Source organism: Macaca mulatta, chromosome 7 (genome assembly GCF_049350105.2).
Source record: "Macaca mulatta isolate MMU2019108-1 chromosome 7, T2T-MMU8v2.0, whole genome shotgun sequence".
Taxonomy (NCBI): Eukaryota; Metazoa; Chordata; class Mammalia; order Primates; family Cercopithecidae; genus Macaca; species Macaca mulatta.
The window spans coordinates 161,164,321-161,178,952 of NC_133412.1; the positions used below are offsets into that span (position 1 = coordinate 161,164,321).

General features: G+C 35.4%; 1 protein-coding gene across 2 annotated transcripts in view; it reads right to left on the reverse strand.

Moving 5' to 3' along the window:
* The window catches only part of GALC (galactosylceramidase), a 57,417-nt gene that overhangs the window by 11,861 nt on the left and 30,924 nt on the right, over positions 1–14,632 (reverse strand). For both annotated transcript variants that reach the window (NM_001044262.2, XM_077937673.1), the window contains 4 exon segments: positions 966–1,146; positions 3,132–3,282; positions 5,269–5,355; positions 6,083–6,172. In NM_001044262.2, the coding sequence (NP_001037727.1) occupies positions 966–1,146; positions 3,132–3,282; positions 5,269–5,355; positions 6,083–6,172 (509 nt within the window).

The following is a 14,632-nucleotide window of genomic DNA, read 5'->3' on the forward strand; positions in this document are numbered from 1 at the left end:
TAAATTAGGAAAGAATGCTTCACTGCACCTCAATAACTCTTCCTAGTGTTATAAGAGTTCCAGGGGCTCTGGATAACTGAAAGTTTCTTGAGACTTATGTCAGAGCTTGGAACTAGAATCAGGATTTCTAACGGGGAGTAAGGCACTTCAGGAGGGATAAACACTTCCTGCACACTCCACAGACAAGCAATTCAAGGCCCTTTTCAGAATTCTTTTCTCTTCCCTCTCCAGTTTCTAAGCTTTGGATATGGCTTTTTGGTGGCTTGGTATTCTTAGTACTAGCTCTAAACCTGGAATGTTTGTTTGTTTTTATCCCGCAGTGGAATCATACTAGTTATAGGAAAAAATGAAAAAGAAACACGTAAGACAGGTATAATAAGTCAGCACATAGAAATTCTGTAACTAAACTTAGTTTGGCATTATATTTCATGTGAATAATATAACTTGTCTCTTTACCAGATGACTAAATAAAAAGTTAAATTCACTAGGCAACTAAAGCTGATAAGCTTTTTACTATTGCCATCTAGGGTCACCTAGTAAATAGATTTTTTAGTGACTAAGATGGTGTAATTCTATGATTGGTCCACCAGATGGCAACACCAGATCAACAAATCAACTCTCCAGCAAAACAAAACCTTAAAAACACCTCACAAATCCGTCTGTTTATAAATAAATATTAAATTATAATTGGTTCCAAAAGTCCTCAGTTTTTATACTGAAATAAAATTGTTCTTGTAATAATCACTATTAAATAGGGCAAAGATGAGGGAAGGACACTGAGGCAGCAAAACAATGTGCAGCTTTGTGGTCATCATCATAATATTCAACAACCCTTAATATTACATATTACACATCTATTAGGTTCTTGAACAAGGAGGACTACTGAAAGCTCTTCACTTCAAAATGTACCTGACAATATTACAAGGGTATTTCAGCCAGATCCACATTGAGAACATCAATCTTACCAGTTGTAGTCTCCTATAATACTGATTGTGTTGGATGCATCGGCAGCCCACGTAATGGGTCTCTGGTTGAGAACTTGGCGTAGCGTGAAGTGATGCTCACCAGGGTCTTCCATATTTGTAAAATATTCAAATACACCAGTTTGATCAGCAAAGTTTGGAGCTTCACTAAAAAATGGGTAATCTGTTCAGAACATAAGAAATTCTCTGTTTAGTATCAAATCCTTCAGAAGTTCTCCTTGCTGATATTTTACAGTATGTCTGAAACACTTCTGAAAGTTTTTAATAAATAAATAACATCTAAACCAAAGTTTAGGGCCTACATCTATAAAGATATATTAATTTTTGTATCATCATTACTAAATATCAAGATGATAAATTTGACATATAGATGCTGCATAATACTTAATCCAGGCATCTGGTGTAGAGGAAAAGTCATGAGTTCTGAAGTAAGTATGACCTAGGTTCAAATTCCAGCTCAGTATGTTGCCCTGAACAAGTTATTTAACTGCCCTGCATCTAAAGTTTCTTCATTTCTAGGTTTGCAGGAGGACAAGAGAATTAAAGAAAAGATAAAGTATACATAAGCCAGCATCTGGCAAGGGCTCAATAAGGGATAGCTTTATTATTTCTAATATCTGTCAAGCAAGGTTCCAAATCATGGGTCACAATCACCTGCCAAAAGAGCGTAAGAAAAGCTTATTATATGAAGCATAAAATTTACAAATTTTCTTCTACTTCTAAACTGCAGCAAAAACCAGTTTGGGGCCTAAGATATCAATCCCTTTTTAGTTTTACTAAATTAAATTTTAGTCTTAACAATAATGAATGCTGTAGAGGAGAAATTTTAGTTGTAATATCTTATAGCTCTTATACCTCATGCTTTTCTAAATGTTTTTGCATTCATTACCTCATTTGAGACATTTAGAGCCCTAACAAGTATCTTCAGAGCCTAGTTTATAATATTTAACTTTAGTTTTAAATTTATATTGTAGCTCATAAAGTATTACATTTTATATCTGAAGGTTTGGAATTGCCTCTTGGTCTTCAGGGTCACAAAATATTGGTCTTGGTGCTGGCAGTTCTTCAATCTCATTAACTAGGCCATATCCCACACAAATTCCTCACTTACTGAAGGCAAAAGTCACCTTTGCTAACAGAGAACCAACCAAGCAACAGATTTGAAAGACCTATGTTTCACAAAATTAATGGGTTTATCTAAGAGGCCATTTCAAAGAGCTGGAGAAAAACAAACCACCAAGCTTCCCCTGAGGGTCACTGTTGTCTGTATTATAGTTGAGAGGACTCCACTACACAGTCCAAAAGGCCTTCTACTCCAGCCAACTAGATCATTTCCCGAGAAAGAAAGGTGAGACCCTGCAGCAGTGACTGGGAAAGAGTGATAGCAGTGTCCACCTTTGGTGGAACAAGCAGCTCTGCAGCAAACAGGAGGTTCAAGTGATGCTCCAGCAATGCCAGTTCCCTCCCTATTACTCTCCTGCTACAGACTGTAGGAGCAGATTACAAAGCCACCTGACCCTGTCTGTGAGACCCATAAACCTATTGAACACTACCAACTAGTCAACAAATTTTGTTACTTACTGACTAGGAATATAACTACAGTGACCATATCTTCTGTTTTCCAAGTGGTTTTCCTAAATCACCTATAACCAAAAACTTTTCTAAGAACTTTAGGATAGATTTTCCTAGAAAATCAAGAGAGCTCAATAAAAATCTCGGAGGCACAGGATAGTATATGAGTTGGATCACCCAATAACAACATAACTGCCCATAAGCACTCAGTTCACTAGCACTGCGGAAAGACACATATAAATGTGTCTTAACCTCCACACAGAAGGAAGATGTCAGTAATGGCTAACGGGGCAGTAGCAAAGTTACAAAGTTTAAGTTTCACCAAAAGCAAATTAGAATTATAACTTTCATTCTAACAATGAACTCTATATTTTTTTCTGAAACTGAAAAATACAGGGTCCTCAAATTTAGATTTACCATAAAGTAATATAAAAAATTAGCCCTCCTTTTACCACATATGAGATGTAGGAGCTAAATGAATGTGCTTTTGACAGCCACTCCATCATGCACCCAGTATGACAGGTAGAAATCAACACACTATAGAGACGAAGTTAACTTTTAGTGAAAAATACTCACCAACATTGAAATCATCCTTATAGGTACTTGGGAAGCGCTGGGATTTTGGAGGAGGCAGGTAGCTGCCTTTGCGACCAGTGGTGAGAGTGGTGAGTGTGAACAGCTCATCTTCTTGCAGTTTCAGTGTGAAACTGCCATTGCTGTCGAGGAGCTGAAAAAGAAGACACTACTGTATTCAAGACTGGACAAAATAGCTTTTGTAAAAAATTAGCTTAAAGAAAAGTCCAAATCATTTGTTAGAACTTCCTAAACATTTGTGGAAAACTGACCAATACCAAGGCCCTTGGAATCTTTTTCTCCTAAGTATTTTAGAAAACTTCATAAAATTATGCTTTATAATTTTAAACAACCTTAATTCATGGAAGGAAGGACTAAATAATCTCAAAATCTATTTCTATTAGCCTATTCTTTTCCACTACACAGTAAGCTCCTTAAAGCTTGGATATATTCAATACATGCAACTAAGAGACCTGCTTTTTTCCCTCTCAGTAGTTTTACTAAGGTAGAAAACTCCATAAAATATCACTGTTGATCCAGTTGTTAATCACAGATATCCTTTTACAATTAAGAGAGGAAAATCCTGCCCATTTTATGTTCAATATATATTTCAACTAGCAAGTTAGGCTTATGTCACACTTACAATCTTGGCAACTTAATCTCTTTAAGCCACAATCTCATCTACAAAATGAGGAAAAAATACATACCTCATAGAGCTGTTGTGATGATTAAACCAGATAATGCTTTTAAAGTGCTAAGCCCAGTGTGCGACCAATGGGAAACACTCCCAATATCAAAGCTGCTCTATGCTAAATGTAGACCTCTGAAGACACTGGAATCCTTTGCATAATCACTGAAGGCATTAAATCTATGCCCATTTTATGAAATTTGAACCTGTTTTTTCTACTTTGAATTAAAGGAGTTATTATCCTTGTTTTAACGGTAGGTTGATGATCAGATCTATGAAATACCTGATGTTATATTCAGGTTGAAGAATAACCCCAAATGACATTATTTTTCTTATGGGGAAAATCAATTCTATTATGCTATTCCTAGCAATTTTGTTACACAAAAAGTAGGAACCTTTTTTTCAGAACTTAATATATAATAAGGTGTTTTATCACTATTAGTGACTAGTTGGTTATCAGAACATTAATAATAACCAGAAAAAGTGGTAGATTTGTGTCAATTAAGTGAAATAATATGCTTGTTTGGGTCAATTCGTTCTTTGAAACCTTTCCCCAGAAACCACCATGGATGAAGCACTGTGGGAAGCACTTGAGATATAAAGCTAAATAAGGCAAGGCTCAGTCTTCAAGGTGTCTGGTGGAGCAGGACAAGTGTTTAACTAGGTAAGCACATGGCCCCAGGTGAATATGAGCTAAGACTGGTGAGGAAGCTTCAGAGCAAGAGACACTTGAATTGAGTCTCAAAAGATGATAAAGATGAGGAGAAGTCATTCTATGCAAAAAAAACCAGTATGCACAAAGTCACAGAAGTAAATAAACAGGCATGCTACGCTTTGAAAAATGTAAGTTTAGTCTGTGAAGAGAGGCCAGTTTAGTAGGACACACATCTAGGAAGAAGACCAGTCTTCTACCTCCTGGGAGGATAATGAGGGTCATGTGCTACACTAAGGAATGTGAACTTCTAAGAAAATAATCACTGAGGTCCTCTGAGCATGGTGGTCACAAAAATCAGATCTGCATTTTTGACATTTCACTCTGTAGCAGTGATGGGTGACCTGGAAATTCAGACTGGAAAAACAAGAGGCAGTTTCTGAAATCCAGGAGAGAGATAATGAAGAACTGAAACAAGAAGTAACAGAAGTAACAGTGGTAATGGAGAATAAGGAGTGAGTAAGAGAAATTTGTGGATACAATCATCTATACTTGACCACTGGTGGGATACAGAGGGTGAATGGGAAAGACAGAGAGTCTCAAATGGGACTTAAATTTCCGACCTGGGCAGTCAGGTGATGGCGTCACCATCCACCAAGACAAACTAAATGTCTAAGAGCTGAACACATCTATAAACATACAAACATAAAAATAAAAATTATTAATTAATGAAATTTCTGTTCCCTTTTACTGTTTTACTGTTGTAATACCCAAAATATAACAATTTACTTTAAAATTACCCATAGAGAATCCAGCTGCTTAAAAAGAAATCTTTCAGATGTTTTTCCAAGTTTGGTATACCACACCTGTAGCTCTGGTATTTCACTCTGTAAAGAAAAGACAAAAAAGCATGGCTGAGTAATTCATCACATCCTCTTTGAGGATTTCCAAACTCAGTACCAGCAAGAATGTACCAATGACAATATTATCTCTATTTATCAGGAGAATCACCTCAAATATTAAATAATAATATTTTTAAAAATAGGAAAACACTGTTCAAGCAAATACTTTATTCTCTAAACACTAAAGAATTTTGGCAAATGATTAAAAAATCACAGTGTCTTTGCTTCAAAAACATTCATTACTGTACCTGTGTAAAAACCTTTAAATTAAAATAACTTTCTGATATTAAAAAACAATTCTTATGCCATTAGTAATCAGAAAGGGTACTGCAGTTTCTCAATTCAAACCTAACAATTCACAGAAATAGCAAGTATCCAGTACTTTTTAAAAATATTTTTGGCATAGTATACTGTAAATATCAATGCTTGAAAGTTCCTGAGACCATACAATGCTTCTACCACCAAGAACAACTTTCTGGCAAGTGACTTTTGTAAGTGTTCCTCAAAGTCACCGAGCATTTTACCTCCTACTGGCTTCTGTCCTGTTAGATTAAAGCAAGTCAGAAGACAGAAGACACCAAGGCCTCTGTCAATTCATATACAAACTGTTAATAGTTCATAATATGAGGCTCCACTTAAGAACTACTGGCCTGTGATAGAATATACAAATTCTTAAATCAAAACCAAAATAAAGTTAAACATATTTACTTACAAAAGATCCCTTAAGAACAAAGGTAGCAAATTGTTGTGACACATTGAAATAAGGAAGAAATGGCCGTATGCACTTAGAATGTTTATGACTCTGAAAAAAAAAATCACATACATTATCCAAATGATGTATAAGCTACCTTAGGGGAAAAAAAGTCCAATAGTTAATGCCCAAGATTAACAGAAATTAACATATACTAGATAACAAATATGAGTTTCACATTTTTAAAGACTTTCTTATATTATTATCTTTACTGAATGTGTATTGTATGTTCCTAGTCAAATGCAAAGGTCAGTGGCATTTCAACTGGATCAAATTTTGAATTCATAGCTAAACTGTAGAAACATATGGCACGCAGATTAATTTTTTGTTATAACTGTTTTCCAACTAAAATACATCAAATAAAAAGCAAAAGCAAGGCTGTTTTCACTGAAAAGATATCTCATCTACATATAACTTTCGTTCTCATGTAAGAAGTAAAATATATATATATATAATGGATGTGTATATAGTATACATAGATATCAAATACACACTAAGGTCAGCTAAATATATGTAACATAGTTCTCACACTGCCATCATTTTTTACTAAATAGTCACTACTATGGGCTGAGATCAAAAGAAGTATGAAATATAATCCCTACTTTAAGAGATTCCACAGTCACAGAATACTTACAGTACAGTTTTATTTCAGGCTTTGCAGACAATTAAAAAACTACTTTCATAATCAGAGATTTCAATACCCATCTCTTAGTAATTGATAGTACAACTAGATGGACAATCAGCAAGGATATAAGAGATTTGAACAACACTACCAAACAAAGTGCCTTGACATCTATAAATGACTACATCTAGCAATAGCAGGATGCAAATTCTTTTCAAGTGCACATGGAACATTGACCAAACTACACCATACTCTGATCCATGAAGCAAGTCCGCATAAATACAGGAAGATTCAAGTCACAAAAAGTACTTTTAAAACCACAACAGAATTAAATCAGAAATGAATAACTGAAAACCTTCTGGAAAAGTCAAAAATATTTACAAACTATCAAATTTCTAAATAATCAATAGATCAAAGGCAAAATAAAAAGAGAAATTAGAATTTTCAGCTTTATGAAAATGAAAACACAACATATCACAATTTGTGATATGCCACTAAAGCAATACTTAGGGGGACATTTACAGTACTAAATACCTAGATTAGAAATCAAGAAGGGATTTGAGAGTTCAGCTTCTGTCTTGAGATACTAGAAAAATAGGAGCAAATTTTAAAAGATTATAAATTGGGTTCAGTGTATACTGCTCGGGTGATGGGTGCACTAAAATCTCACAAATCACCACTAAAGAACTTATGTAACCAAATACCACTTGTTCCCCAAAAAACTGTGGAAATAAATTTTTTTAAAAAAGTAAAAATAAAAATAAACAAAAAAACAAAATAAGCAAGGAAAATAATAATGAGCGAAGAAGAATCAATTAAACAAAAACAAATTTTAAAACCACAAGAAAATAATAAAACCAAAAGCTGATCCTTTGAGAAGATCAATACAGTTGAAAAACTTCTAGCCAGACTAATAAAAGATCAGGTTGACAGAAAACATACATTTCAACAATAAGAAAGGTGACAACACTAGAGATTAGAGATTTGCCTAAGGGGACAGGCAAGGCATGAAATAGCTTCAAACCTTTTCTTAAAGGAATTGATATTTGACACAGAGCATAGAGACGTTTAAGACTAATGTTGCTCTAAAATATAATGGAGGTTTTGGTGAAAAGAAAATAAGGGACCAGTAGCTTCACCATAGGCATAAGCTAAACCACAGCCCAGCCTAGCATCCTGTTGAGAACCAAAAAAAAAAAAAGAAAAGAAAAGAAAAAAAGTGACAGTTAAAAAAAAAAAAATCTCCTGTGGTCAGAAGAAAACTGAAATACTAACCTCAAACCACCCCTGAAAATGAGCTGGAATTTAATTGGATCAGTCTTTGCAACAACTTAAGCCGCCAGGGCATTGTTTAAAACAATACAGAAATCCACCAGCAGTTAGTGTAACTTACAGTGAGGTATGATCTAGGAACCAGATAGAGTCCTGGAAAAACCAATGTCATCCCAGGGTGACTGTGGATATGCCCAAAGCCACATTCTCCAAGGAGCAACATTTCAGGCTTTACAGTGTGTATGGGGGAAGAGGGAGAGAACAGACTTAACTAAAATACTCCAGCAAATCACTAAATAAATAAATAAACAACAACAAGCCTTAAGCGGGAGAGGATCAATGCCCAGAGTTGCTAGCATGTATTATACATGAGTTGCTACCATATATTATATATAAGGTCCAGTTTCCAACAACACACAAAAAAGTAAGACATTCAAAGAAATAGGCATTATTTCATTCTTTTCTATGGCTGAAGAGTATTTTATGGTATATATATATACCATGAATATATATATATATATTTCCTTATCCACTCATCAGTTGATGGGCACTTAGGTTGATTCCATATCTTTCAATTGTGAACTGTGCTACAACAAACATATGTGTGCAGGCGACTTTTTGATACAATGACTTCTTTTCTTTTGGGTAGATACCCAGTAGTGGATTTGCAGGAATGAATGATAGATCAATCTACTTTAGTTCTTTGATAAATCTCCACACTGTTTTTCCTATAGGTTGTACTAACTTACATTCTCACCAACAGTGGATAAGCACTCTCTTTTCACCACATGCATGCCCACATCTATTGTATTTTGATGTTTCTTAATGGCCATTCTGGCTGGCGTAAGGTGGTATCCCATTGTGGTTCTAATTTGCATTTCCCTGATGATTAGTGATGCTGAGCATTTTTTTCATCTGTTTTTTGGCTATTTGTATATCTTCTTTTGAGAAATGTCTATTCATGTCACCTGCCACATTTTAATGGGATTTGTGCTTTTCTTGCTGGTTTGAGTTCCTTATAGATTCTGGATGCTAGTCTTTTGTCAGATGCATAATTTGTAAATGTCTTCTCCCATTCTGTAGGTTGTCTGTTTACTCCAATGATTCTTTGCTTTGCAGAAGCTTTTTAGTTTAATTAGGTCCCATTTATTTATTTTTGTTTTGCTGCATTTGCTTTTGCGGTCTTAGTCATAAATTATTTGCCTAGGTCAATGTACAGAATAATTTTTCCTAGATTTTCTTCTAGAATTTTCATGGTTTCAGGTCTTAGGTTGAAGCCTTTAATCCATCTTGAGTAAATTTCTGTATATGTTGAGGTGAGAGGTAGGGATGCAGTTAATTATTCTATATGTTGCTATCCAATTTTCCCAGCACAATTTATTAAATGGGATGTCCTTTCCCCAAATTTATATTTTTGAATGCTTTGTCAAAGATCAGTTGGTTTTAAGTATTTGGCTTTATCTTTGGGTTCTCTATTCTGCTCTATTGATATATGACTGCTAGACCTGATAAACGAATTCAGGAAAGTTTCAGGTTACAAAATCAATGTACACAAACAATGTGCATAAATCAGCAGCACTGCTATATACCAATAATGACAAAGCTGAGAATCAAATCAATAATTCAATCTCTTTTAGAATAGCTACAAAAAATATATAAGAATATACTTAACCAAGAACCAATAGTTCTAAAAGGAGAACTATTATACAAAACACTACTGAAAGAAATAATAGATGATGCAAACAAATGGAAATACATCCCATGCTCATGGATTAGAAAAATCAATATTGTGAAAATGTTACTACAATGCCCAAAGTAATCTACATATTCAGTGTAATTCCTATCAAAATACCAACATCATCTTTCACAGAATTAGAAAAAACAATCCTAAAATTCATATGGAACCAAAAAAAGAATCCAAACAGCCAAAGCAATCCTAAACAAAAAGAACAATCTGGAGGCATCACATTATCTAACTTCAAATTATACTATAAGGCTATAGTAACCAAAACGGCATGTTATTCGTTTAAAAACATCAATTTATATATAAAGTAACAATGTCCTACTGAGTTTGCATCATGCAGTGTTGTGATATGTGTGCTAATAATAGAAAAAAAGGGGAAAGGGAACAGACCAACAAGGGAATTCAGCATAATCTACTGGAATTCGGTTAGTTTAAATCTGAAGTGAGTCCAGTAAGTTAAGATGTATATGGTAAGCCCTAGAATAATCACTAAAAAATAACTCACAAAAATATAGTGAATAATTAATATTGTTAACATGCCCGTACTACCCAAAGCAATCTATAGATTTAATGCAATCTGTATCAAAATGTCAAGGACATTCTTCACATAAATAGAAAACACAACCATAAAATTTATATAGGAACACAGAAGACCACAAACAGCCAATGCAATCCTGAGCAAAAAGAACAAAGCTGAAGGCATCACACTACCTGACTTCAAAATATACTAAAAGCCTATAGTAACTATTAATAAAACAGCATTGTTTTGGCACAAAAGCGGACACACAGACAAATGGAACAGAATAGAAAGTCCAGAAATAAATTCATGCCCTATGACCAACTAATTTTCAACAAAGGTGCCAAGAATACACACTGGGAAAAAGGACAGTCTCTTCAATAAACAGTACTGGGAAAAATGGACAGCCACATGCAGAAGATGAAACTGGATCCCTACCTCTCACAATATACACAAGTCAACTCAAAATTGATTACATACTTAAATATAAAACCCGAAACTATGAAACTAGAAAAAAACAAAGGGAAAATGCTTTATGACAATGAAGTGGGCAAGAATTTTTTTAAATAAGACCTCAAAAGCACAGACAAAGCAACAACAGACAAAGGGATTACATCAAACTGAAAAGCTTTTGCACATAGTTACCATGTGACCCAGCAATTCCACTCCTACATATATACCGAAGAGAACTGAAAACACGTCCACAGAAAAACTTGTACACATATGCTAATCCACATCATTAGTCATAACAGCCATGAAGGGGTTCAAGACACACTGCCCCCAAATATTTTACAGTGAAGTAATCTGAGAAAAATGCAGAAGCAGGAAGTTTACTCTCTGCCCTTCTCCTTTCTCCTCTGAAGCAGGTCGCAAAAGAAACAAAGTGAAACAGCCTACAAAATGGGAGGAAATATTTGCAAATTATACATGAGACAAGGGGTTAATATCTAGATTATATAAAGAACTTAAACAACAAGAACAACAACAAAATAGTCCGATTTGAAACTGGGCAAAAGACTGTTCAGACATTTCTCAGAAGAAGACATATAAATGATTAACGGGTACATGAAAAAATACTCAACATCACTAATCATCAGGGAAATGCAAATCAAAACCACAATGGGATACCACTTCCCTCTACTTAGAATGGCTATCACCAAAAAGACAAAAATAAAACAAGGGTTGGTGAGGATGTGGAAAAAAAGAAATACTTACTTAATGTTGGTGGGGTTGTAAATTGGTACAGCCACTATGAAAGATTCCTAAAAAATTAAAAATAGGTGGGGCATGTGGCAGCTCACGCCCATAATCCCAGCACTTTGGGAGGCTGAGGTGGGCAGATCACTTGATGTCAGGACTTCGAGACCAGCCTGGCAAATGGTGAAACCCTGTCTCCACTAAAAATACAAAAATGAGCCAGGTATGGTGGCAGGCGCCTGTAATCCCAGTCACTCAGGAGGCTGAGGCAGAAGAATCGCTTGAACCCAGGAGGCAGAGGTTTCAGGGAGCTGAGATTGTATCACTGCACTCCAGCCTGGAAGTGCAGAGTGACATCTGCCTCAAAAAAAAAAAAAAAAAAAAAATTAAAAGAACTACCATATAATCCAGTAATCCCACTACTGTGTATATATCCCCCAAAATAAAATATGTATTGTTGAAGAAGTATCTGCACTCCCATGTTTGTTAAAACACTATTTATAATAGCCAAGATATGGAATCAACCTGAGTGTTCAACAATGAATGCATGAATAAAGAAAGTGTGATATATATACACAGTGGAGTATTATTAGTCATAGAATGAAATCCTGATATTTGCAACAACATGGAGGAATATGGAGGATATCATGTTAAGTGAAATAAGCCAGACACAGTAAGACAAACACCTCATCACACTTACATGTGGAATTTAAAAAAAGAAGAGTTGACATCACAGATGCAGAGAGTAGAACAGTGGTTACCAGACACTTGGGTAGGGCTGGGGAGGGAAGGACATGAAGAGGTCGGTCGATGGGTCCAAAGTACCTATTGCACAGGAGGTGTAAGTTCTGGTGTTTTATTGCACACTAGGGTGAAGATGGCTAACAGTAAGGTTTTGTGTATTACAAAACAGCTAGAAGAGAGGCTTTTGAATGCTTTCATTACAAAGAAATGATAAATTCATGAGGTGATGGGCATACCCTGAGTTGATCATTATCCCACATGTATGTATCAAAACATCAAATTGTACCGTGTGTCAATAAAAAACAAAAATTTCCTGATTTCAAAAGTTACCAGATAGCTACAGTACTTAAGACAGTGTGGTGCTCACATTAGGATAGATATATAGGCCAACAGAATAAAATTGAGGTTCCAGAAATAAACCCTCAAATTTATTGCCAACTGATTTTCAACAAGGGTGCCACGACAATTCAATGAAAAAGGAATAGTCTTTTCAAAAAACAGTGCGGGGACAACTGGATATCAAAATGCAAAAGAATCAAGTTGGACACACATATAACCCCAGTTAAGAAAGAAAATGGACCAAAAATCTAAATTTAAGAATTAAAACTCTAAAACTCTTAAAGGAATACATAAACATAAATCTTCAGAACCTTGAATTAGGCAATAATTTCTTAGATATGACACCAAAAGCACAAGAAACAAAAGAGAAAACAAAGTGGACTTCATCACAATTTAAAACTTTTTTTAATTCAAAGGGTACCATTAAGAAAATGAAAGACAACCCATACAAAGGGAGAAAATATCTGCAAATTATATTTCTGATTTCTGATAAGGAATTTTTATATAGAATAAAGAACACTTATGACTCAATAATAAAAACACAAATATTCCAATCTAAAAATGGGGAGAGTTTAAACAGACATTTCTCCAAAGAAGATATACTACTTGCCAATAAGCACATGAAAAGATCCCCACATCATTAGTCCCTAGGAAAATGCAAATCGAACTACAATAACAGCACTTCATATCCACTAGGATGGCTATAATCAAAGGCACAGACAACAAGAACTGTTGGGGAGGATGTGGAAAATTGTAAGCTTCATAAACTACTGGTGGCAATGTAAAATGGTGTAGTAACTTTAGAAAACAATTTGGTAGTTCCTCAAAATCCTAAAGACAGAGTTACCATGTGACCTAGCAATTCCACTCCTACATATATACCCAAGAGAACTGAAAACACATCCACAGAAAAACTTGTACACACATGCTAATCCACATCATTAGTCATAACAGCCATGAAGGGGTTCAAGACACACTGCCCCCAAATATTTTAAAGTGAAGTAATCTGAGAAAAATGCAGAAGCAGGAAGTTTACTCTCTGACCTTCTCCTTTCTCCTCTGAAGCAGGTCATAAGACCCTCATTCAACAGGTGCTCTCCCTATATTCCTTATCTCTGAAGACAGTTTCTGGTGAAGATGAGATGCCTACTCACTCTACGAGCCTGCAGATGAGATCCTGAGACACTGACAAAAAGCTGGCAGAAAGGTAAGAATTCTCACCAAGTCCTGCTCTTCTAGATCTCTGCCTGAAGTACTTGATTAAGAGAAGACAATTAAAAACAAACAAACAACAAAAAAAACTTCTCATCCTTTCCTCTCCAAATTCAGATTAGCAGAAGAAAAATATTTGTTTGGTTTGTGACTCTTATATAAATTTAGTTTTGGGTACTCATTACCTGTAGATCCCTTCCCTCCCAGGGTCAGCTATTGCTTTCCTATTTGTCTCATTTTGTCCACTGAGAACCTGGCTTGACTTCACACCTGTCAGGGATGTGTGAGCTGTCAGTTTTGCGTATGCAGGCAGCCAACTTCAAGGTGGGGGCCCCAAGAGTACAACCGGACAAAAATGTGATTTGCACTCCATTGGCAGCTAGTTTACCAACTACTGCCAGCTCTGACGGGGAGTGGGGAGTAGGGAGGTTATCTGGGTCCTTCTTTTGACTATCCTTGGGAGTGGTTCTAGGTCTTTGGAGGATCACTTCTCAGCCTTTTATTTAAAAAATTTTAGCCATGAGTCACAAAACATAGCACACAACTTGTATTTACATGGAAATACATAAGCATACAGACAGACGCCAAGATCTTATGGCTTTTATTTTAAAAATTTTAGCCAGGAGTCACAAAACATAGCACACAACTCACTGATTTATACAAAATATTCGGCTCTCATCCTTTCTCGGTGATCAAGTGTAGATTTTGGGAGGGCTGCATCTTTTTACACCCTCTTTTAAGAATCCTCTTCACCCAGGGTAAGACATAAAAGGCTTATTGTTTTGCGTTGTGAGTCACTTAATAGATACCTTTGGTTTAAAAAATCAATACTGTCAGGAATATCTACTCTTTGTCCTGGCTCAA